The following is a 22501-nucleotide window of genomic DNA, read 5'->3' as shown; positions in this document are numbered from 1 at the left end:
TTGGCCGGAGCTCTGAATCGGTCCGTACCTCACCATCTGTTGCGTCATTGACCACTCCAGGGTCCTGGTAATCAAACCTCTCACACAGGGGACCAAACAACATCCACACAGAACCAAAACACTCATACAGGTGAAAGTTGCCCACAACACAGTGATTATGACATTTTTCCATTTCCCAAACACACTGTCAAACCAATTTCTTAGAGAATTATCCACCCCTGAGTTTTCTGCTAATTCATGAGCTACTGTGGTTAAACCAGCCAGGGCCTTGGTCACTGATCCTTCTGGATAGGTGTTATTAAAAAATAACCGTATGGCAATGAACCTCAATCATTCTACATACCCCGCCCTTTTCTGCCAATTAACATATTGAGTCAGTCTATTTTACCAGGTCATGAGGGAGGTGGCGGATAATTGGTCAGAGAACCCCTTTACTGCATCCCCAGTATCATTCACAAATCTCTGTTGGTTATAATAATGTCATTAATCCAATCCACATTTTTATTTATTGTCAACCACCAAAAGAACGTAGTGGTAAAGTCTTCACCTATTTGATTCATAGCTTTGTATTAATCTGTAACTTCCCTGAAGATGCCAATAGCATCCACCTAGACAAAGCTACTCCCATCCTGGTCAAAACTCCTCCTGTGCCTACTGTAGCCTCCTATAACAGGCCTCTGATGACTTAACTCGAACTAGTTGGACCAATAACCCTGGGGCGCAAGTGCCTAACCACCCTTTCTGGTAGTTTCTGTCGTATGCATCCTTTGCTGGTACGAGCCCACCCTATATCAGATATAGGTGCTGTGAGGTTAAGACTTCCAAACCGAAGTCAGTCACATTAACGATTACCTTTCAGCCATTAAAATCATCTTAGTTCTCAGTGCCATTCTTGTATCTATAACACTGGTACTCTACAGGAGTTAAAGTGAACCGAGGTGGGTTGGCCGAGTACTTCAATCTGGCCAACCCAATCCCTGTAAAGTTATTTGCTTTCTTTGGGAATTGTTTAATGTTTACCTTAAATCCTACATCTTGATCTTCTTTGACTCCTTATTCGGAGTCGGAACTAGAAGCACAAGCATTTCGCTATACTCGCACTAACATCTGCCAATGGCGATGACAATGGCGTCATATAATTAGTACCGGCAGGTGGTGGATATGGAAGTATCAGAAAGGCTACCAAGACTATGATGCAGCTCAGAGCCCCTACTCTTCCCGAAAACCGCCAACCCTTTCCTGCCCTTAGTCGGTCTGCTAGGTACCACCCCATAGTCACACTTCTAGGAGCACACACAGTGATTAACGGTTGGGATAGGAAATCTTCGATAAGGAGGTAACCCCCGGACCCTGTTGGTAGTCGGTTCTTCTCCTAACTGTGTGTGTGATCAGCAGTGCTTATATGTGTACAAACCTTGCAGTGGGTAATGTGGACCCAAGTGACTCTCTCAGCTATTCTAATGGCAAATGTGTTGGTTTTAACAGAACCTGATATGGGCCTTCCCAATGGGGATGCTTCCAGTATATTCACATCAGGGACTGGATTCACCCCCCATCTCCTGGTTGGATTGACTGAATCACCTTCTCCTGTATTCACCTGTTGGACACACAATCTTGGACATACGGGTTTGGTTAAAAACAGTCTTCTCATGTGTTCTGCTAGTATATGGGGCGGCAGGGTAGCCTAGTGGTTAGAGCGTTGGACTAGTAACCGGAAGGTTGCAAGTTCAAACCCCCTCGTTCTGCCCCTGAACAGGCAGTTAACCCGCTATTCCTAGGCCGTCATTGAAAATAAGAATCTGTTCTTAACTGACCTGCCTAGTTAAATAAAGGTAAAATAAAAAATATCTTCAACTTCTATGTCTACCTGTTCTGGTCCCTAACTCTGGCCTTCTATTTGTTCTACCTGATTAGCTAAACTGTCATCCATTATTTAAAGAAATAGATCCTAGTACACCAACTCTAGGGATAATATCTTGACCTAATATTTTAGTTACCATAATCGTGTCCACCAAGTACGTTGGGAACGCTTCTACCCATTTGTTATATTTATCTATTATAAAAAAATGTTTAGTTTATTATCCAATAGGCCACAGTGTCCTAACCTATCCCCCCTATTGATACATGGCTCTGCCGCATATCTAAACAATGACAGGTAAGATTAGTAAACTATCCTTATGTCAGACATTATCTTGTAGGATCGCCCCTTTCATTTCAATTCTCCCTGGGGCGTTCGTTCATGGCTATCCTGTAACAATTATCTGTCAAGTGTCTTATCTTCTTTGGTTTTAAATGCCTATGTGATTGTCTGTGTAAATGGTAACCTTTCTCTCCTTTCTTTTTTTGAATTTTACTCTCCAATTTCATGGTATCCAATTGTTTTTAGTAGCTACTATCTTGTCTCATCGCTACAACTCCCGTACGGGCTCGGGAGGGTCGAAGGTTGAAAGTCATGCGTCCTCCGATACACAACCCAACCAAGCCACACAGCTTCTTAACACAGCGCGCATCCAACCCGGAAGCTGCACCAATGTGTCGGAGGAAACACCGTGCACCTGGCAACCTTGGTTAGCGCGCACTGCGCCCGGCCCGCCACAGGAGTCGCTGGTGCGCGATGAGACAAGGATATCCCTACCGGCCAAGCCCTCCCTAACCCGGACGACGCTAGGCCAATTGTGCGTTGCCTCGCTGCTGGTTACGACAGAGCCTGGGCGCGAACCCAGGGTCTCTGGTGGCACAGCTGGCGCTGCAGTACAGCGCCCTTAACCACTGCGCCACCAGGGAGGCCACTCCTTTCTCTCCTTTCTTATTTCGCAGGCACTAGGCAATGCTGTTTGGCCTGTTGTGCAGAATAATTTCTATGCCTTGGTTCAGTGTCTAACACCTTAGTTCCTGAAACCAACTAAGCTTTCATTCCCCTTTTATTTTCACTCAGTAACTGTTATCTAACCATTCTGTGTCCCTTCTATCTTCTCTCCTCATGCTACTCCCCAACCATCAAGGTCTCAGCAGTGCGGGGAGGGCTTCTCCGTCTGCCCTTCCTTCTATCTGTCTGTCGCTCTTTCTCATAACAGTCAGTATCAAATATGGGTTGTTTCCAAATATTTACTAAATGTCTCCCTGTTTGAACTCATGGATTTTTGAAAAATCACCTGTCTATGGTGGCAATCTCTAAGGTTATGTAATAACCTTAATCAAACATCTCGATGCTCTCAATGATCCTGAATCACCACAGATGTCATATATCCCTCTCCTGTTGGCTTAGATTAGGTTCTAAATACTTAACATAAATCTACCATTAATCCAAGGCTATGCCATTTCTTTCTTCTCATTGGTTGAAATTACAAATATGTCAAAGAACTATAAACTCGTTCATAATTATCCATTACACAAATTACCTTAAAATCAGTATCACAAATTACCTTAAATGTATTATCCAAATGGCCCTCCCATGAGGCTGATCAGACCACAAAGGAAAGCCATGATAGATCAAAAGTCACACCACCCTTTTACAGTCGTGTTTCATACTATATTATACAGATTTTAAGAACAAACGTCAAACATTTTCTACATCTTGTATCCCAGATTCCCAGAACATTCCCATTATCAAAATAATTCAAATGTTTAATTAAAACTCAGAAAATAAAACTTCTAATATTCCATATATGTGTGTGTGTGTGTGTGTGTATCCCTTTAAGATATTGTCTCTAGGAAACATGGAAATCTCATCAAACCCAAAGGCTAAAAACAAACAAAACATTTCCAGGCCTTTACAATTTGGTAGGAACATGCCTCTATCTCACTCGCTCCTTTCAAGATTACAGCCCCCAGAAAACATTCCAAAGAAAGACAATGAAGCACTCCTTTTCACAGAAAAAAACACTTGGTCAGCATTCATTTTACTACCCCGATTCAGAAACCCAAACGTTTACTACAAACAAAACCTAATGATAATTCCATTGTACTCCCTCCAATCATTAGTTTTACATTTCCTAAATTGTTCATTATACTCAGCATATTTCAACCCTGCAGGCACTACACAAAACGCTGAAATAAAATATAAAACATGCATTACCTTTGACGAGCTTCTTTTGTTGGCACTCCAATATGTCCCATAAACATCACAATTGGTCCTTTTTGTTCGATTAATTCCGTCCATATATATCCAAAATGTCCATTTATAAAGCGTGTTTGATCCAGAAAAAAAACAGCTTAGAAAAAACGCACCGTCACTACAAAATATTTCAAAAGTTGCCTACTTTTGTAATACAACTTTAGGTATTTTAAACGTTAATAATCGATCAAATTGTAGACGGTACAGGAATGAAAACAAACCAGCGATACTTTTCACGTCTTGCACAACTCTCAACAGTGTACCCAGTTCCTAGTTGGCCTACTTCTTCATTGCACAAAGGAATAACCTCAACCAAATTCCAAAGACTGGTGACATCCAGTGGAAGCAGTAGGAACTGAAAACAGTTCCTAAGAAATATCCCTTGGCAATGACAACTCAGGGAACAGAGAGAGGCAAAAAAAAAAAATCTGAACAGTTAGTCTTCTGGGTTTTGCCTGCTACATAAGTTCTGTTATACTCACAGACATGATTCAAACAGTTTTAAAAACTTCAGTGTTTTCTATCCAAATCTATGAATAATATGCATATCTTATATTCTTGGCATGAGTAGCAGGAAGTTGAAATTGGGCACGCTATTTATCCAAAAGTGAAAATTCTGCCCCCTAGCCCCAAGAGGTTAATTGAACGTGCACTACCCTTGGTTACAATACTGTACTTTAAATCTATGAAATTACCCTACTACTTGACTAGTTTAGCCCAAGCTTGCTTTGCAACATTAAATCCCATTCAGTCTGTCTGCAAACAGTCTCTCAAAATGCTTGATAGGAATAGCCGGCTATTAGACACACACGACTGAGATTAATGTGCACTGTCCCTGCAGAATAAAATTAACTCAACCTGCAATCCACTTTGCTGACCTGACATTGTTCCACATAATGGAAACAGATTATAATGTTAGTATACATTCACTTTCTGTTCAATTTCACTGGTGTTACCTAAACAATCAAACCAAGAATAAATAACCAGAAACTATCACACAACTTTTACGATTCAACTATTCAGACCTGAATCTCTTACAGCCAAATATAGCCCAGTGAGCGCGACTAACTCTCCTCTTCTTACCAGTGGACAAAAATATAACCTCTACACCAACCACGTTCTGCCTTACCGCTATCGTACGATCAAAACCAAACTTTACAACTGTCCCATCTCTTTCGGCTTCACCCTTATGAAATGCCCAATACTTAAAAGTAACATGTAAGTCGCCAAATTTATAACCTACATCGGTCAATCCATAAGAATAAAAAACACAATTCGATGGGCATAACTTTATCGTAATTATCTCTCCGCTATTATCTAGAATTCATTACATTTAGGTAACTGCCTCTTCTATGATCCAGTAATTTAAATACGACTCCATTCTCAATATGTTATTCCAGCAGATCATTTAGGCAAGACAACGTATTACATCAAAATCGCCTCGCTATTATTTAGAGTGAATTAGTCTTTCAATTGAATCTAAACAAGCTATTAAAACGTTCAGTTTATATCTTAAGCAAACACTAACAACCATATCTTTCCAGGCCAAACATATCAATAGTGACGGAGATGCAAATAACCCCATTATTATAATTGTCTGTAGTCGTAAAGTCGGGCACGTACAATGGAGACAATTCCCAAAAAATAGCCCAACTTTATAGGTCCAAGCGTTTTCCCAGCGAGGATTCTCCTTTCTCTCTCGTTGTCTCATTCGCCTACGTTCCCTTTTCTGTCTATCCCTAAACTGTCTCTGTCTGCTGTTCCTTGGTGGGGCCCTACAATCCTGTGCCATGTGGCCTGTTTTATCGCAGTTGTAGCACTTTCTGTTCTCGGATTCTATCCATTTTCTACTCTCCATGCTCCCCCCTTCCTTTTTAAAATCTTTCCTGCTCTTTTCTCCCTCAGCACTCTTCCTCGCCTCGGCTAACCATACATTGCTGTGTCTAGCCCCTCAGCCTGTTGTTCATCTGCCTTGTCTCCACATGCCTTGTGTATCTGTCTTATCATTAGTTCCAACCTTTCTAAGTCTAAACGTCCATCAAATCCATACTCCTTCCTTCACTTTAAACAGAAATAGACATTTCTTTTATCATGTAACTGCATATACCGATCATCTCTGGTTAATTCCGGAACCTCCTTTGAGGATTTACTACCCATGTTTAGTCAAACCTTGTAGTTTCTATGCTTATTCTCACACTCTATGTGTATGTATTTCTATGATCTATGTATGTGCTTTTTAATTTTATCCAATTACTATAGTTGCTCACCTGTCTGACTGTGTGTGGTCTAGTTAATCTCTTTCTCAATTGCTATTGACCTTTTCTAATGTGTATATCTCCTTTCTTGAAACTTTATCTATAGAGGTGTCTTTTGATCAGACATTAGGTCTCACTCGTCTACAACCTATAAGCTATTTTCCAGGGGTCGTAAATCCCTAGTCAGCAGCCTATTTTTCTGTTCCGTGTTATTTTGACGTTAATATCTCGTATCTCACTCCGCTATATTAGGCTTCCCTTCGCCTTTCTGTTAGTTTACTTACTTAGGTACTTAGATAGTCTTGGTGGTAGCCACTGATACCTCGTGTCATTACGGATCTAGTTTACGTTGGTACGTGTCATTTCGGATCTAGTTTACGTTGGTACTGCAGATACCTCGTGTTATTTCGGATCTAGTTTACGTTGGTATTGTGTCATTTCGGACCTTCTGTTGCCTAGGTGGCTCTACACCCAATTCCTATTTTCCAATTGCCTAGAATATTACCTATCAGGGTTCTCTACACAAAATTCTAAAAATAGGTCACCAGGTAAGAATGCCCTATGGGAATTATTTTAATCAACACCTGAACTACACAAAAACAATCAAAAATATATTTCTGAATGTAGCCCGAGCGTCAATTCCCCATAATTTGTGAATAAAGATTTTCTGACCTTGTCTCGTAGACTGGAAAAAGCAATGTGGGTTAGATTCCGTCACAGTCTCTGCCGACCTTAGATGTATATATACCGGCCTGCTATAGAACCCCAATATCAGGGGACAGGTCTTTAACTTACGGGTCAATGACCCGCCCGTGCACGGTTTTCGTGGTGGTACCTTCGGAGGCCAGGGACTGGTATTGGAATCCGGCTCGAAAGACCAAATTGTTACGAGAATTATGTTCTCAATGTTCATAAAGCCAATTCAATAAAACTACTCAGTCTGCAACCCAGAATTTGTAAGATACTGGTTGAATGAAACAGACGGAGGCCCAGCTATGATAGTCAAAATGTTTATTCACAGGCACGCAAGTTCGTTGTACAAAACCATTCATTTTATACTAGCTCCTTACGCACATACTTTGCACACAAACAGTAGGTATCCTATGCACACACTATCAATACCCAGCCGACAAAGATTAGGGACATTGAGAAGTACTCCCTGTCCTTTCACAAAACTCTGTGGCCTCTAGCCAAGGTCGGCACCGAATCTTGCTCAGACAGTCTGTGTTTAAGATACTATAGAGACATATTGTACAGATATATTGTTTTACCCTATTTCTGACTAAAACTACACACATAATTTATTATAATTTTACTGACTAAGACTACAGACATCATTAATAATAATTTGATGATTCTAATGTATTTCATTGATTCTAATCAATTACATACAATTATATAGTTTCAGGGTGGAATATTCTAATCATTAATTTAAACATATAATGACTAAATAATACACCCAATTGTATACAAGGATAATCCAAACCAATACATGTATGTACATTCGATATTCATCATTGACTGTTATAGGCCTATATCCAATCATAATGCTTCCTGTTTGTAATAAAAATCCTATCTTCATAAAAAAAAAGTCTAAACAAAAAAATATTCTCATCCAACATTGTCTCCTTGTAGGTAAAAGAAACAGAACCATCTCCTAGGCCTGGAGGCCTATGTTGCCACTGCAGTGTCTACCTCTTCCTCATTCGAATCTCTTTCCCTTCCCGTCCTTTTCCTCTGTGCGCGTGTGTACAAGGGAGAGTCGTTTAAAGTTACGAGCTAGCAGGTTGCCATTAAGAGTCCAGGCCAGGGCAGAATCTTTATTTATCATTGGGGGAGAGAGACTGAGGAGAGATGTTAAATAGATGAGAGCACACACACAATACCTGTGAAATGTTAAGGGTTGTCTGAGCAGAGGAGTGGAGTGGGTCAAGTACATACTGGAACACACAGAAACAGCTTTTCGTCAGACTTGAGTCAGAGCTCAAATGCCTGGAAAGTGGAAATGGCCCCCCGGTTCCTCTACAGAACAGATAAGAGAGAAGTACAGCAAATGGATCAGGCAGAAACATTTTACTCTCTCAGTAACTACTTTACCGAAGGGGCTGCATGGGAAGATACTGAGATCTGAAGTAGATGGCGACTACGTTCGCTCTGTCAGCATAACGAGTCTCTTGCTGTTTAAATTAAGTCTCTCTTGTCTTATCATTATGGAACGCTCAGAGAGAGCAGTGTAAAATTGAAAAAAGGGACAAGGAAGCCTTAATTGTCATTGCTGTATGGCTCTGATGTCTGATTCAATATCCTGCTAGTGTGTGAAACATTTTTCATCTAACACAGCGTGAGCCTTTGGCCTCCCTACTGTTTAAATCTTGTTTCGGTGAAAACCGTAGTTTGAATAAGAACCTGTGTGTGTCTTACCGAGTGTTCAGGAGTTTTCCTATCCATCTCTCCAAGGATCTGTTCAGCTGGAGGTCACACAGATGTGCCCGTAGCCACATGCACAGTGCACACACAGTATTGTTTGATCTTTCTGTCATTGAATGGAGAGATGACTCATGGAGGTCATTAGTAATCTCTGCAACAAACGTTGCAAAGGTGTGGCTGGGCAGGCATTGTCTGTGCTCTGTTTGCTTACCCAGGCATTAAGTCAGAAGAAGGAATTAAGCAGCCAGTGATTGAGTGTTGAGCTCAAACGCCTGGCCCAGACCCCTGCATTAATGAGCAGTTAGTCACCCCACACCCGTCAATGCCACCCCGGCCCCTCTCATTGACACCCTTTGTTTCCTGCTCACTAATAGAGGATGAATTAGTCCGTTGGCATGACTTCCTTGTGCCACCACCGTGCCAATGCCTGTCCTCACAGCTCAGCTCTCTGCCTTGTTCCACCGCCGTGCCAATGCCTGTCCTCACAGCTCAGCTCTCTGCCTTGTGCCACTGCTTCCTAGTCCACTCACTCTGCATGCTGCCTGTGAGGCTGAGTAGAGGAGAGGAAGATGGAAAGAGACTTTCAGCTAGATGAAAGACATTAGAAGATGAGTCTGCTAAAAAGGGAACCTGTTAGCATTCCAGTGAAGGACAGAACTAGCCACCCTCCAATAAACACTACCTTCTTTCTTTTACCCGTCTATTTAATACAACATTATTCTATGAGAGAGAATTATTGAATAGAAAAACAAAATATAAGTAGTGCACTATATAGGGAATAGGGTGCAATTTAGGACGCAGCCTGTGCGTATGTTTAGGTCAGGCTGGCTGGGCCAGGGAGGCTGTGAGGCCCAGGGCTCAGCCTGGAGAGGGGATGCTTGGTGAGGCTGCAGATACAGAGCCTCTCCTCAGTCCAGATCACAATGGCTGGAGGCAGGCCCCTTTCTCTAATATAACATTATTACTGACTTCTATAGTTGGGGAAGAAAATGGGTGTCATTGAGTGACTGAAACACGCAATCACATTAACACATGCTAAGCACACACACAAGACACACCTGTCAAATACACACCTTATCAGTCTCACACACACACACTGCAGCATCGGCACACACACTGGGGCATTGTTAAATATAGCCGGTGAGGTGCTTAGCAGCTGTAACAAATAACTGTCAGAGGGCTCAGTGGTGTTCCGGAGATCACAAAGATGTTGTGTGATTACTGTCTGCTGTCATGGAGCTGCGCCACTCTCTCTCTCTCTCTCTCTTTACCACTCTGCCTCCTTCATTTTCAAGGTGTTGACTGTACTTCCATTCTTAGCACACTAACACAATAAATGTAATTCTACATTTCAAAGGAAGAAAACAAAAAGATCCCGTGGGGGATTCGAACCTGCACAGCAAGTTGCAGCAATTGTCAAGAACTCAGTGCTCTACACTGTGAGCTGTTTGTGCAGTCATGTTACAACTTCTGATAGTTATTTTGATTATCAGAAGTTGCCGGTGGACTTATGGTAAGGAAATTTTTGTGAAAAAGTATTGGATCAAGTCTAACTACATCAACGATTTTAATTGGCCTATATGGAATCTGTTACCAGATGTAATTATGTGCTCAGCTGGTCATCCTCAGGCCAACCTGGCACAATTAGCCACTATGCTATAAGAAAAGCTAATAGCTAGCCATTTTAGACTTCGTTATAAACCTTGGGTCTAAGCAAATGTTTAGACTCAGTTATAAACCTTGGGTCTAAGCAAATGTTTGAGTATGGCCCCATTGTGGCCGGAAGCTACTGACCTCACTGTTACCGTCTGAATGACTGACATCCCTTAACCCCTACTATGGCACTTCAGAATTTGTTTTTTGATTTATTTAACCTTTATTTAATCAGGTAGGCAAGTTGAGAACAAGTTCTCATTTACAATTGCGACCTGGCCAAGATAAAGCAAAGCAGTTCGACACATACAACGACACAGAGTTACACATGGAGTAAAACAAACATACAGTCAATAATACAGTATAAACAAATCTATATACGATGTGAGCAAATGAGGTGAGATAAGGGAGGCAAAGGCAAAAAAGGCCATGGTGGCAAAGTAAATACAATATAGCAAGTAAAACACTGGAATGGTAGATTTGCAATGGAAGAATGTGCAAAGTAGAAACAAAAATAATGGGCTTCAAAGGAGCAAAATAAATAAATTAAATAAATACAGTAGGGAAAGAGGTAGTTGTTTGGGCTAAATTATAGGTGGGCTATGTACAGGTGCAGTAATCTGTGAGCTGCTCTGACAGTTGGTGCTTAAAGCTAGTGAGGGAGATAAGTGTTTCCAGTTTCAGAGATTTTTGTAGTTCGTTCCAGTCATTGGCAGCAGAGAACTGGAAGGAGAGGCGGCCAAAGAAAGAATTGGTTTTGGAGGTGACCAGAGAGATATACCTGCTGGAGCGCGTGCTACAGGCTGCTATGGTGACCAGTGAGCTGAGATAAGGGGGGGACTTTACCTAGCAGGGTCTTGTAGATGACATGGAGCCAGTGGGTTTGGCGACGAGTATGAAGCGAGGTCCAGCCAACGAGAGCATACAGGTCGCAATGGTAGGTAGTATATGGGGCTTTGGTGACAAAACGGATTGCACTGTGATAGACTGCATCCAATTTGTTGAGTAGGGTATTGGAGGCTATTTTGTAAATGACATCGCCGAAGTCGAGGATTGGTAGGATGGTCAGTTTTACAAGGGTATGTTTGGCAGCATGAGTGAAGGATGCTTTGTTGCGAAATAGGAAGCCAATTCTAGATTTAACTTTGGATTGGAGATGTTTGATGTGGGTCTGGAAGGAGAGTTTACAGTCTAACCAGACACCTAGGTATTTGTAGTTGTCCACGTATTCTAAGTCAGAGCCGTCCAGAGTAGTGATGTTCGACAGGCGGGCAGGTGCAGGCAGCGATCGGTTGAAGAGCATGCATTTAGTTTTACTTGTATTTAAGAGCAATTGGAGGCCACGGAAGGAGAGTTGTATGGCATTGAAGCTTGCCTGGAGGGTTGTTAACACAGTGTCCAAAGAAGGGCCAGAAGTATACAGAATGGTGTCGTCTGCGTAGAGATGGATCAGAGACTCACCAGCAGCAAGAGCGACATCATTGATGTATACAGAGAAAAGAGTCGGTCCAAGAATTGAACCCTGTGGCACCCCCATAGAGACTGCCAGAGGTCCGGACAGCAGACCCTCCGATTTGACACACTGAACTCTATCAGAGAAGTAGTTGGTGAACCAGGCGAGGCAATCATTTGAGAAACCAAGGCTGTCGAGTCTACCGATGAGGATGTGGTGATTGACAGAGTCGAAAGCCTTGTCCAGAACAATGAATACGGCTGCACAGTAATGTTTCTTATCGATGGCGGTTAAGATATCGTTTAGGAGCATGGCTGAGGTGCACCCATGACCAGCTCTGAAACCAGATTGCATAGCAGAGAAGGTTTGGTATGGAATGTGAATGTGAAGAATGTGTTGCTTGCAGGGGAATCCAGGCAAGAACTCTCTGTATGCATCCAAAATGGCACCTTATTCCCTTTAGACTGCACTATAAAGGGAATAAAATGCCATTGGGGACTTGGCTCGTGTCCCCGTGAGATATGAGATGAGAACACTGTGCTGTTTTTCATGTTAGAGGAAGCGCTGAGATTTGGAATGTGATAATGTTGTTGAAGTCAGTCAGGTTCTGTTCTACTCAGAAGATTATCACACATCTGCTCTTCTGATGGGAAACCTGTCATTTTGCTTTTTACCTGCGTTAACATGTTTCTCTCTCGCTTCCCCTCTTTGCCCCCCCCCCCCCCATCTTCTCCCCTCCACCCCACTCTCTCTGTCTCTGTCTGTCACCCCAGGGGACACTACACAGAGGATGAGATCCGCTCAATATCCAACCCCTGCAGAATTGGATGCATATGCTAAGAAGGTTGCCAACAACCCCCTGACCATTAAGATCTTCCCCAACAGCGTCAAGGTCCCCCAGAGGAACCACGTGCGCCGCACAGTCAACGGGCTGGATACCTCTTGCCAGCGCTACAGCCCCTACCCCCCCTCTCAGGCCAGCGCCAAGGCCGGCCTCCTTGCCATCATCAAGATGCCCGTCATCAAGGGCATCCTCAAAGACTTTGATGGCAGCCGGGTACGCCTGCAACCCTCCGAGGTCATCATGAACCCCCCTGGCCCCGGAGGGCCATACTCAGCAGCAGCCGCCTCGGCCAGCACTTTAAACCTACACCACCCCCCTTCCCAAGGCCAGGGCATGCCCCGGCAGAGCCTGAACCCTCACCCTGGGAGCCAGACTCACCCTCAGACTCTACAACAGACTCACCCCCAGCAGCAGGGTCAGTGCCAGGTCCTCAGACACCCACCCTCCATGCCCCAGCAGCACCCAGAGCAGAGTCTGCCCAGGGCCCAGACTCTGTCCCACCCCCCAGCCCTGGGCCACCCCCAGCCTCCCTCTGGCCCCACTCTCCTGCTCCAACAGCAGCAGCAACAGAACCTTCAGCAGCAGGGGCAGCCTCCTCCCGGCCTTCAGGGGGGCCGAAAGCTGCCAGACGCCGACGCGCCGCCTAACGTGACCGTCTCTACCTCAACAATTCCTCTGTCCATGGCCGCCGGCCTGAACCAGGGCCGCCAGCCAGACCTGAGCAGCATCGTGCACCAGATCAACCAGTTCTGCCAAGCCCGGGCCCAGGGGGCTGGGGCCACCTCAATGTGCGAGGGCCAGATCGCGAACCCCAGCCCCATCAGCCGCAACCTCCTCATCAACGCCAGCTCCAGGTTGTCCATGCACATCCACCCACACCCCAACGTCTGTCCCCCCGGGCTGCCCCCACACCCCAACGTCTGTCCCCCCGGGCTGCCCCCACACCCCAACTGCATCATGTGTCCTGCGAACAAGGCTGCTGCCCCCTCTCACCCCCAAAACAACATGGCTGCTTCTAACATGATGCCTGTTTACCACAATGATATCAAACAGCAGCAGCAACAACAGCATCAACAACATAATCACCAACAGCAGATGCGCTGGAACCAGCAGCAGTTGGCTCATCTACAGCACATGCAGCAGGATGGCGGGGGCCACCCCTGCAAGCACCCTTCTCACATGGGCTACCCCCCAGAGCTGTGTGTGGGCCAGCCATACAGCCTGAAGCCTCCTATAGAGAAGCCCACCCCCTCTCCCCCCAACAACAACAATGGCATGCCTGGGGGTCCACTGGCCCACTACACCAGTGGTGGCCACTATTTCCAACAACATGCTGTGTGGAACAGCAGTATCCTGCCAACGCCCAACAGCGACAGCTCCGGGTCTCAGGAACTGTCCATGCCATTCCATGGTGGGCCCCCAGGGGGCTCCACCACCCTAGACTGCGGTGGGCCCCCTGGGGGAGGCCATTACAGGCCCGGATCGAGCTCCTCCTCCTCTGGCCAGACTAGTCTGGTGCAAACGGCAGATTACTTGGGTGGGGACTTCCAGACGCCCTGCTTCCGAGATCACAATCTGGGGCTGATGGGAAAGATGCACAGGCCTCCCATGAACAGGGTGGGGCCCGAGGTTGGCCCCGGGGACGGCAGAACCGCTCACATCCAGCACCCAGGGTACAGATAAGATAAGCTACGGCCGGTCTTGTCTACACAGCCGTTATCGAAAACCTTCTTTTAGTCTTAAAGGAAAAATATGAAATATAATTAAATTAATAAATTAAGTAAACATTTCCGCTAACATTAAAAAGAGGACAAATTAATATATAATAAAGAGCAGTGTTGGTTTTTCTTTTTCTTTGAGTCTATCTTGCAAGTGATCAGTTGATTTTGTAAATGAGTGCTTTCACTAGGCACCCTCTAGAGAGCGTTTCTTATGTGATTGTCATCATTCCCTACCTTTTTTCCATCCTACCTGTCTATCAGTGTGCCTGGATCTAAGGATACAGAGTTATTTTTACTTCAGATCTGTCCTTCCTTCAATTTCTGCAGAGGATGGATGAAAACTCATTGATGCTTCATGGAGGAAAGAAAAAACATAAATTTGTTTGTTTTTACTGAGTCGTGTGGGGATTTCTCCTCTGCGATTCGTTTTTTTGGACAAGTGGCTAATGTTCCCTTTTTGCGTTTACTTCTGAAACTCGTAGTGACATCAAGATTAAAAACCTCTTGAAATCACCTTGCAGACAAGATAATGAATGGTTCAGTGTGAAACTGAAACTATCAGTCACTGGACACTACAAAGGACAGACGGAGACACATGTACAAAGAGGCTTTTTCTTTCTTTAGAAATGTATTTATTTGTGAAATAGGACTGTTTTCTGTATCAGGTCACTGGTCAAGGTTGATTCCTCACTATCATCAAAGTATCTAATCTAATCAGGTTGATGTTTGTACAGAGCATAGATATATACTGTATAGACAGTGTAGACATCTAGATCCAGCAGGGAGCAACATACTTGGGGACTGACTGGGGGAGCTGACCAACGCGCTCTTGCTCAAAATGCTGCAATGAATTCAGGTGTCTGTTACAAACCATTTGTCACCAATGCCAATTGAGATTGGCAACATGATTGTGGATTAATATATTTTTATTTTAATGGAGTGAAAAAAATAATTAATTCTGTCTGAAGCCTTAAATGGCCAAAGTCACATAATTGACAAGGAAAACTTATTTTAAAAGATGTAATTTTATGTTTCCTATCATTTTTCGTGAACCCGAAAACAACTACTTGAATTGTTGAAATGCGATGTTCTGTTTGGCAGTTGTTTAGTGAAGGCAGTGAGCTAGTTAGCAGGACTAAACCTATCTACTGGAGTGAAATAAATAGAATTGTTACTAATATAATGTTATTTTAGAAACTAACTATGAACCAAATTAGAGTTTTGATCCTGAGTGTATTTTGTTTTTAATCACTAAAGCTAACTTAGTTGCTACTGATTCTGGTATGAAGTCTGCTGAAAATACCAAATTGATCACTTGCAAGATCACTTGGAGGTTAAAGGAAATTGACTAACTTAAGTGAAACAGCAAATGTGTTGTTTATTTTATTTTACACTGGCTTACCTACTATACTACTGTAACTTTTTAAAGTGTAATGATTGTGTGAGAATGATGCCTGCTGATGCAGGTTGAGTATAGACGTGTGTGCATGTGCGTTTTGTATGTATGCAGATGTGAGTGTGTGTCTGTACGTGAGAGTGGTGGACACACTGACCTCCACTTTCTGTTCGCCTCCTTCCCTAACAGCCCTTAAAAAGCCTTAAGTATTTGGTCCTTGGACTTCCCTTTGAAAACATGCATGGTTATAACGAAAACCCAAAATGATGATTATGAGAATGACGATTGCAAGGATACATACAGAGGACCCGCAATTTCTGTTTGTTAATTTGCCTTTTATTTTTATGGGAGTTTTTGTTGAATAGGAAAGGCAATTCCTTAGAGATTCATCTTAATTACGAAAACAAGAAATTGAGTTATATTTTGTAATTATATTTTAATCCTACAGTGCCTTGCAAAAGTATTCATTCTCCTTGGATTTCTTCAAATTTGATTGTGTTACAAAGTGGGATTAAAATGGATTCAATTGTTCATTTTTTTCAACAATCTATGCAAAATACTCTGTCAAAGTTTAAGATTAATAGAAAGGTTCTCTGAGAGGTCTCTGAGGTTTACACCTATATTGTGCAATATTATAAACTGGTGGTTAGAGCCCTGAATGATGATTGTCTGAAAGCTGTGGTATATCACACTGTATACCGCGGGTATGACCCAAAAAAAAAAAATTCTGCTCTAATTACACTGGTAACCAGTTTATAATGGCAATAAGGCACCTTGGGGTTTTGTGGTATATTGCTAATATACCACGGCTAAGGGCTGTATCCAGGTGCTCCGCGTTGTGTAGTTGTTGAGAACAGCCTTTAGCCGTGGTATATTGGCAATATACCAAACCCCCTCGGGCCTTATTGCTTAATTAGCCCATTATTCTTTTCATAATTCTTCAATCTCTGTCAAGATGTTGGGGATCATGGCTAGACAGCAATTTTCAAGTCTTTTTCATAGATTTTCAGTCATATTTAAGTCAAAACTGTAACTTGCCCACTCAGGAACATTCTCTGTCGTCTTGGTAAACAGCTCGTGTACATTTGGCCTATTATAAGTTATTGTCCTGCTTAAAGGTGAATTCCTCTCCCAGTATCTGGTGTAAAGCAGACTGAAGTAGGTTTTCCTCCAGGATTTTGCCTGTGCTTGGCTCCATCCCATTTCTTTTCATCCTGGAAAACTCCCCAGTATTCGCTGATGTCAACCATACCCATACCATGATGCAGCCACCACCATGCTTGGAAATAAGGAGGCAGTTACTCAGCGCTGTGCTGTTGGATTTGCCCCAAACATAAGACTTTGCATTTAGGCCAAAGAGTATATTCTATATGTTTTTTTGCTTTGCCTTGGTGCGCACACAAGATGAATGTTTCACAATATTTCTATTCAGTATATTTGTATTATTTTCACTCTCTTTTAAGTCATTGTGGCATCACTACAAAGTTATTGATCCATTGTCAGTTTTCTCCCATCACAGCCATGTTTTAAAAATCACTAATAGCCTAATGGTAACATCCCTGAGCAGTTTCATTCCTGTCCTGCAGTTCAGTTTAAAGGTTCACTGTATCTTTGATGTGTCTGGGTGGTTTAATCCATAATTATTAATGTTACCATGCTTAGCGAGATATACAATGTCTGATTTTGTTATTGTTACCCATCTACCAATTACTGTTCTTGTTTGTGAGGCTATCGAAAAGCTCCCTGCTTTTTTTTGTTGAATCTGTGCTTGAAATTCAATACTTGACTGAGGGACCTTACAAAATATATTCAGAACCCTTGACTTTTTCCACATTTTGTTACAGCCTTATTCTAAAATTGATTAAAACAAATGTTTTCCACCTCATCAATGTACACACACTACCCCATAATGCCAAAGCAAAAACAGGGTTTTTAGACATTTTCGTTCATTTATTTGAAATTTAAAAAATGGATATCACATTAACTCAGTACTTTGTTGAAGCACCTTTGTCAGTGATTACAGCATTGAGTTTTCTTGGATATGACACTACATGCTTGGCACACCTGTATTTGGTGAGTTTCTCCAATTCTTCTCTGCAGATCCTCTCTGTCAGGTTGGATGGGGAGCATTGCTGCACAGCTATTTTCAGATCTCTTCAGAGATGTTCAAATCCGGGCTCTGACTGGGCCACTGAAAACATCCCCACAGCATGATGCTGCCACCACCATGCCTCACCATAGGGATGTTACCAAGTTTCTTCCAGACGTGACGTTTGGCATTCAGGCCAAAGAGTTCAATCTTGGTTTCATCAGACCAGAGAATAGACCAGAGAATCTTGTTTCTAATGGTCTGAGAGTCCTTTAGGTGCCTTTTGGCAAACTCCAAGTGGGCTGTCATGTGCCTTTTACTGAGGAACGACTTCAGTCTGGCCACTCTACCATAAAGGCCTGATTGGTGGAGTGCTGCAGAGATGTTTGTCCTTCTGGAAGGTTCTCCCATCTCCACAGAGGAACTCTGTAGCTTTGTCAGAGTGACCATCGGGTTCATGATCAACTCCCTGACCAAAGCCCTTCTCCCCCGATTGCTCAGTTTGGCCGGGCGGCCAGCTCTAGGAAGAGTCTTGGTGGTTCCAAATTTCTAACAATTGAGAATGGTGGAGGCCACTGTGTTCTTGGGGACCTTCAATGCTGCAGACATTTTTTGGTACTCTTCCTCAGATCTGTGCCTCGACACAATCCTGTCTCGGAGCTCTACGGACAATTCCTTCGACCAGATGGCTTGATTTTTGCGCTGTCAACTCTGGGACCTTATATAGGCAGATGTGTGCCTTTCCAATCATTTGAATTTACCACAGGTGGACTAATCAAGTTGTAGAAACATCTCAAGGATAATCAATGGAAACCGGATGCACCTGAGCTCATAGCAAAAGGTCTGAATACTTATGTAAATAAGGTATTTCTGTTTTTTATTTGTAATAAATGTGGAAACATATTTTCGCGTCGTCATTATGGTGTATTGTGTCTCGATTGCTGGGGAATTGTTTTTATTTAATCCACTTTAGAATAAGGCTGTAACGTAACAAAATATGGAAAAAGTCGAGGCGTCTTAATACTTTCCAAGGGCACTATGTGTATGAGGGAAAGTGGAGGGGTTAGTCATTTAAAAATCATGTCAACCCCTAGTATTTCACACAGTGAGTCCCTGTAATGATGTGATTTTATTTCAAGCCAAATGTTTTATCCTTAACTAATTTAGGCTTGCCTGCGCAAAGGGGCTTCATTTTTCTTCCACTTTGGCACCACAGAGAATTTTGAGTAGATTGTTGGAAGAAAAAACAGGACAAATCCATTTTAATCCCACTTTGTAACACAAAATGTGAAGAAATCCAAGGGGTCTGAATACTTCTGCAAGGCACTGTATGTGTAGTTACTGGGCTGTAACAAACCATTTTTCCCCCCAGTTTCAAAGCTTCAGTTGTGACTTGTTTATTATACTTGATTTTCTTGTTGTTTAAAAAAATGGTTGTCTTTGTTTCCTTTACTGTTGCTGTGAAATCCAGGAAGGCTTGATAAGTCTTTCTTTTACATGTCACTCTGTGGCTGTACGAAAGATAAAAAGGTCGAGAGAGTGAGTTGTGCTACTCTTTTTGTAATATTGTAATAATAAAATAAAGTTCTAATTTATGCTTAGAAATGTGTTTTATGGATGTCCTGTTCTTTTGATGCCCAAATGCCGTTTCTCCTATTTGATGAGTCGTACAGAACTTGCAAATATGAGTATTTGAAATACATATGCTCACAACCTTTTACTCAATGAGAACAGATGGAGGAAATTGGACATTCTTCCACCTTATGTTTGTCTCCAAACCATATACCTGTCTGCTCATTGCCCTACAAATCTGCATGGGTTACCCCCAGAGTGCTTGAATGATTTCTTTAGATCAGACAGTATTGCAAGTTTTTTTCCCCCCATTTGAGTCCCTGAGATTTAATTTCAACAGTACTGTGTGTGAAATAAAGCTTTACCTACATCATCATCACACAGTCATTGATTTTTAGGTAGCACCTCATCTCCGCATCAATCAGGAATAGAAACCTAATTGTAACAGTTTCTACAATTGGACCTAGTTAGGAAGTCAAATCAATCCATGATTAATCGTGCTTCTACACCTGCATTGCTTGCTGTTTGGGGTTTTAGGCTGAGTTTCTGTATAGCACTTTGAGATATCAGCTGATGTAAGAAGGGCGATATAAATCCATTTGATTTGATTCAGGAGGCTATACAGTACATAGGCCTACACTCCTTGTGCCTCACATTGCCGTTTTAACCGCGACCACTTGTATACAAAGCGGTGATTGCACCAATTTCATTCAGTGCTTTGACCGCTTTCCTACTGTATCAAAGCGATCCGGTGTAAAATAGCAACAGGAAGTCACGTAGCCAGAGCAAGCTGTGAAATCGAGAAATCTGCAGGTCACACTGGCTTTGATTTGTCTGGCAGGAGTTCTTTAAAGAGAGCACAGTGGGGGGTACTGACCGACCGCTTTCTGGGTTCAGTTCAGACACTATCGCTCTTGAGAGATTTGAGCAAGGCAGGGGTTGAATCATCAATAGCAACAGGGATGTTATTCTGTGACCTATCACTGAACTTTGAAAATGCTTATTTATGTAGCGTTTTCATTGAGACAGACCGAACTGGCCAGAATGAGTCATTGATTTATCGATAATCATTTACGTATGCTGTTAGAATTGGACAAGATCAAGACAAAGGACGCATGTTAGAACCAGGTATAAACCGGGCTCATATAATTATAGTGGTGGACTTGATTTGGAGGCCCCAGGCATAGGCCAGTCTGAGGCTTTTATAGTAAAGACATGTAATTTAACTGTAAAACTGAATTCCCTTTGATTGTGCCATGAACACAACCAGTCTTGACGTTTTCATCTGATTGTCAAACAAATCACTTTAAAAAGCAGATTATCTTTGCACGTTTATCCCAAATAATAACAGCATCCGAACAGTGCACTGTGCACCTGCCAAATGTTCTTCAATTCTCAAGATCCCTGACAGATCCACGGACGACGCCATTGCACTGCACACTGACCTCACCCATCTGGACAAGAGGAATGCATATTTTTAGCAACTACAGCTTGACCTTCAATACCGTAGTGCCCTTTTAAGCTCACCACAACGCTCACAGCCCTGGGACTGAACTCCCTATGCACTCCACCAATCAGGCCTTTATTGTAGAGTGGCCAGACAAAGCCACTCCTCAGTAAAAGACATAGTACAGACCGCTTGGAGTTTGCCAAAAGGCACCTAAAGGACTCTCCGACCATGAGAAACAACATTCTCTGGTCTGATGAAACCAAGATTGATGTCTTTGGCCTGAATGCCAAGTTTCACGTCTGGAGGAAACCTGGTACCATCCCTACGGTAAAGCATGGTGGTAGCAGCATCATGCTGTGGGTATGTTTTTCAGCGGCAGAGACTGGGAGACTAGTCAGGATCGAGGCAAAGATGAACGGAGCAAAGTATAGAGAGATCCTTGATGAAAATCCTTTCCAGAGCGCTCAGGACCTCAGACTGGGGTAAAGGTTCACCTTCCAACAGAACAATGATCATAAGCACACAGCCAAGACAATGCAGGAGTGGCTTCGGGACAGGTCTCTGAATGCCCTTGAGTGGACCAGCCAGAGCCAGGACTTATACCCAATCGAACATCTCTGGAGAGACCTGAAAATAGCTGTGCAGCGACGCTCCCCATCCGACAGAGGTTGAGAGGATCTGCAGATATTAATGGGAGAAACTCCCCAAATACAGGTGTGCCAAGCTTGTAGTGTCATACTCAAGAAGACTTGAGGCTGTCATCGCTGCCAAAAGTGCTTCAGCAAAGTACTGAGTAAAGGGTCTGAATACTATTTTTCAGTTTTTAGACATTTCTAAAAGCCTGTTTTTGCTTTGTCATTAAGACTACTGAACATCTAATCAAATGGCTACCCAGTTTCGGCACACAAGAAAATGGCCGTGCCGAAATCCTACCCCCATTCTAATTACCTTAATTCTGTCACTAGAGTCAAATACTTTCTGTGGCACACATCAGAGTCAAATACTTTCTATAGAACAAACTTCACATCAGGATAGGCAACCCGAAATTAATAATTAATGTATGTGTGTTATATTAAACATAAGAGGGAGTAAAATATAGGCAAGCAATAAACATTTCAGAACAAGTACTAGTTGAATAAGACATGGGAGAGATGACAAATTTTGCCAAAGATATTTATAGACTAATACACTTGAAACAAATAGCCAAACTGAAAAATGCAGACATTACTAGTGCCTCCCCCATGATCAAACTGCCATAAAAAATCAAATGAAATGCAGCCTAACATGATCATTGACAGCTGCCTTGAAGGACACCAATAAAAAATGCTTTCTGCTACTAAGATCAGTGAAATGTAGGCTAAACTGACAACTGAATGAAGAGCAGAAATCTCAACTAGCAAGCAAGTCGCAGCAATGGAGAATTGAGTGTGTGCACGTTCATGTGGGGGGGGGGGATTCTGGTAGGGGGGAGATTTTTGGCACAACACTGGCCCTCAACGAATATATCCTCCAAACATCGGCTTCTCT

At 42.9% G+C, this 22501-nt stretch overlaps 1 protein-coding gene across 4 annotated transcripts in view; it reads left to right on the top strand.

The window, feature by feature from the left end:
- Positions 1-19900, top strand: part of LOC109873434 (protein FAM222B-like) — a 75765-nt gene extending 55865 nt beyond the window's left edge. For 3 of the 4 annotated variants that reach the window (XM_031808646.1, XM_031808648.1, XM_031808647.1), the window contains exon 3: positions 12676-19900. In XM_031808646.1, the coding sequence (XP_031664506.1) occupies positions 12676-14429 (1754 nt within the window). In that variant the 3' untranslated portion in view covers positions 14430-19900. Of the gene's footprint in view, positions 1-1485; positions 1627-12675 lie in introns of all 4 variants that reach the window. The other variant, XM_031808645.1, reaches the window with a different exon arrangement.
- Positions 19901-22501: the final 2601 nt, after the last annotated feature.

Source organism: Oncorhynchus kisutch, linkage group LG28, assembly GCF_002021735.2.
Source record: "Oncorhynchus kisutch isolate 150728-3 linkage group LG28, Okis_V2, whole genome shotgun sequence".
Classification (NCBI taxonomy): domain Eukaryota; kingdom Metazoa; phylum Chordata; class Actinopteri; order Salmoniformes; family Salmonidae; genus Oncorhynchus; species Oncorhynchus kisutch.
Note: the sequence above shows the minus strand (reverse complement) of the source record. Positions and strands in the feature narration are given on the sequence as shown.